We start from the raw sequence: 1,273 nt of genomic DNA, 5'->3' as shown, positions 1-1,273 counted from the left end.
AGATCGATAGTGAAGTAAGGTGTGCACCAATAACTAGCAGTAGGGCTGAACAATGTGAGGGAAATACAGATAGATAATACAATGTGAATTGTGCGTCTGTTCCCTATTCACTCTGTAATAAACTTGCAACATGTGACAGAGCATAATCACATGAGATACCATGAAGAGCATGACTGTAACTTTTAGATTTCCCCACGGAGACAATACAGCATATACTGTATCTGTTGATCTACACAAGGAGGATGGCATGAATTTGAAAAACCAATGCCATGGCAGCTGAAACCCTGCACAATGTATAGCCTAAATTTGTGCATAATATATAATGTATAGGGTGAAATTTGTTATTTGTTGCATTTCTTTTTTAAATCGAGATTTTAGTTTGAAATGTATTAATTGTACAGCCCTCATTTGAAGTATACTTATGTGAGCACTACAGGAAGGTTAAAAAACAGAACTATCCCACAGGTGGGAAAAACGCAGTGTAATGGTAAAATCAACCCAAATGAGTCTATATTTTAGCAGTAAATCTACCAAACAGACTAATGACTGTGCAGGATTGGCCTATTAACATTCTGTTACAAAGACCCAGTCCTGCTGTTAGTAGTAGTGAAATGTGAATCCTTTCTGTTCAGGCAAACATGTCAAACTGCATCTGAAGTGCAGGACTGAATCACAGTTTTAAAAGTCATACATTTTGTACTACTGCTTTGATCAGAGTACAATCTCAAGGTCATATGCAATTCTCTCCTTTTTGTTTGTGATGGTTTGCTCATCTTTAGAAACCATCAGTGGCTCAGCTGGTTCCTCCTTCACAATAGGCTTCATCTTAACATCCTTTGATTTACTGAAAATATATTCATAATTTCTTTTAACCTCAAGTAAGGCTGAGGTGAGGTACTGAGGCGAGAAGATCTTCAGAGAGGGTGGGAGTTCTGGACATTGAGGCTGATTGAAAGTTGCAGGCACTGATGACCTATACTTAAACGAGGTACCTTGTCCCCTATATCTGATTATTGCAGGAGGTGGAGGGGGCATAGAAGAGGGTTCCGGCAGCACCCGTGTAGGAATTTTAGGTAAGTCACTCGTGTGTAGAGGTGGATGAGGGGCATTAGAGGTCTTAGTTGAAAATGTAGAGGTTGAAGGTGTAGCTGCAGAAGTTGAGGTAGAAGAAGTCAGTAGAAGTGTAAAGATCTGGGTGTTCTGAGCGTTGTCAGACACTGGTGAAGACTCCCCAGGCACTGGGGAAGATTTGCTGGGCCCTGGTGAAGACTCG

The 1,273-nt window shown here is 40.7% G+C and overlaps 1 protein-coding gene across 1 annotated transcript in view; it reads right to left on the bottom strand.

Moving 5' to 3' along the window:
- Window positions 1–357: 357 nt before the first annotated feature.
- Window positions 358–1,273, bottom strand: part of LOC103354725 (zinc finger protein 316-like) — a 3,998-nt gene continuing 3,082 nt past the window's right edge. The window contains exon 5 of the mRNA XM_008278197.1: window positions 358–1,273. This exon is cut by the window's right edge and continues 1 nt beyond it. Within this exon, the coding sequence (XP_008276419.1) occupies window positions 712–1,273 (562 nt within the window). The 3' untranslated portion in view covers window positions 358–711.

This window comes from Stegastes partitus, unplaced genomic scaffold (genome assembly GCF_000690725.1).
Source record: "Stegastes partitus isolate 25-593 unplaced genomic scaffold, Stegastes_partitus-1.0.2 Scaffold4, whole genome shotgun sequence".
Lineage (NCBI taxonomy): Eukaryota > Metazoa > Chordata > Actinopteri > Pomacentridae > Stegastes > Stegastes partitus.
Note: the sequence above shows the minus strand (reverse complement) of the source record. Positions and strands in the feature narration are given on the sequence as shown.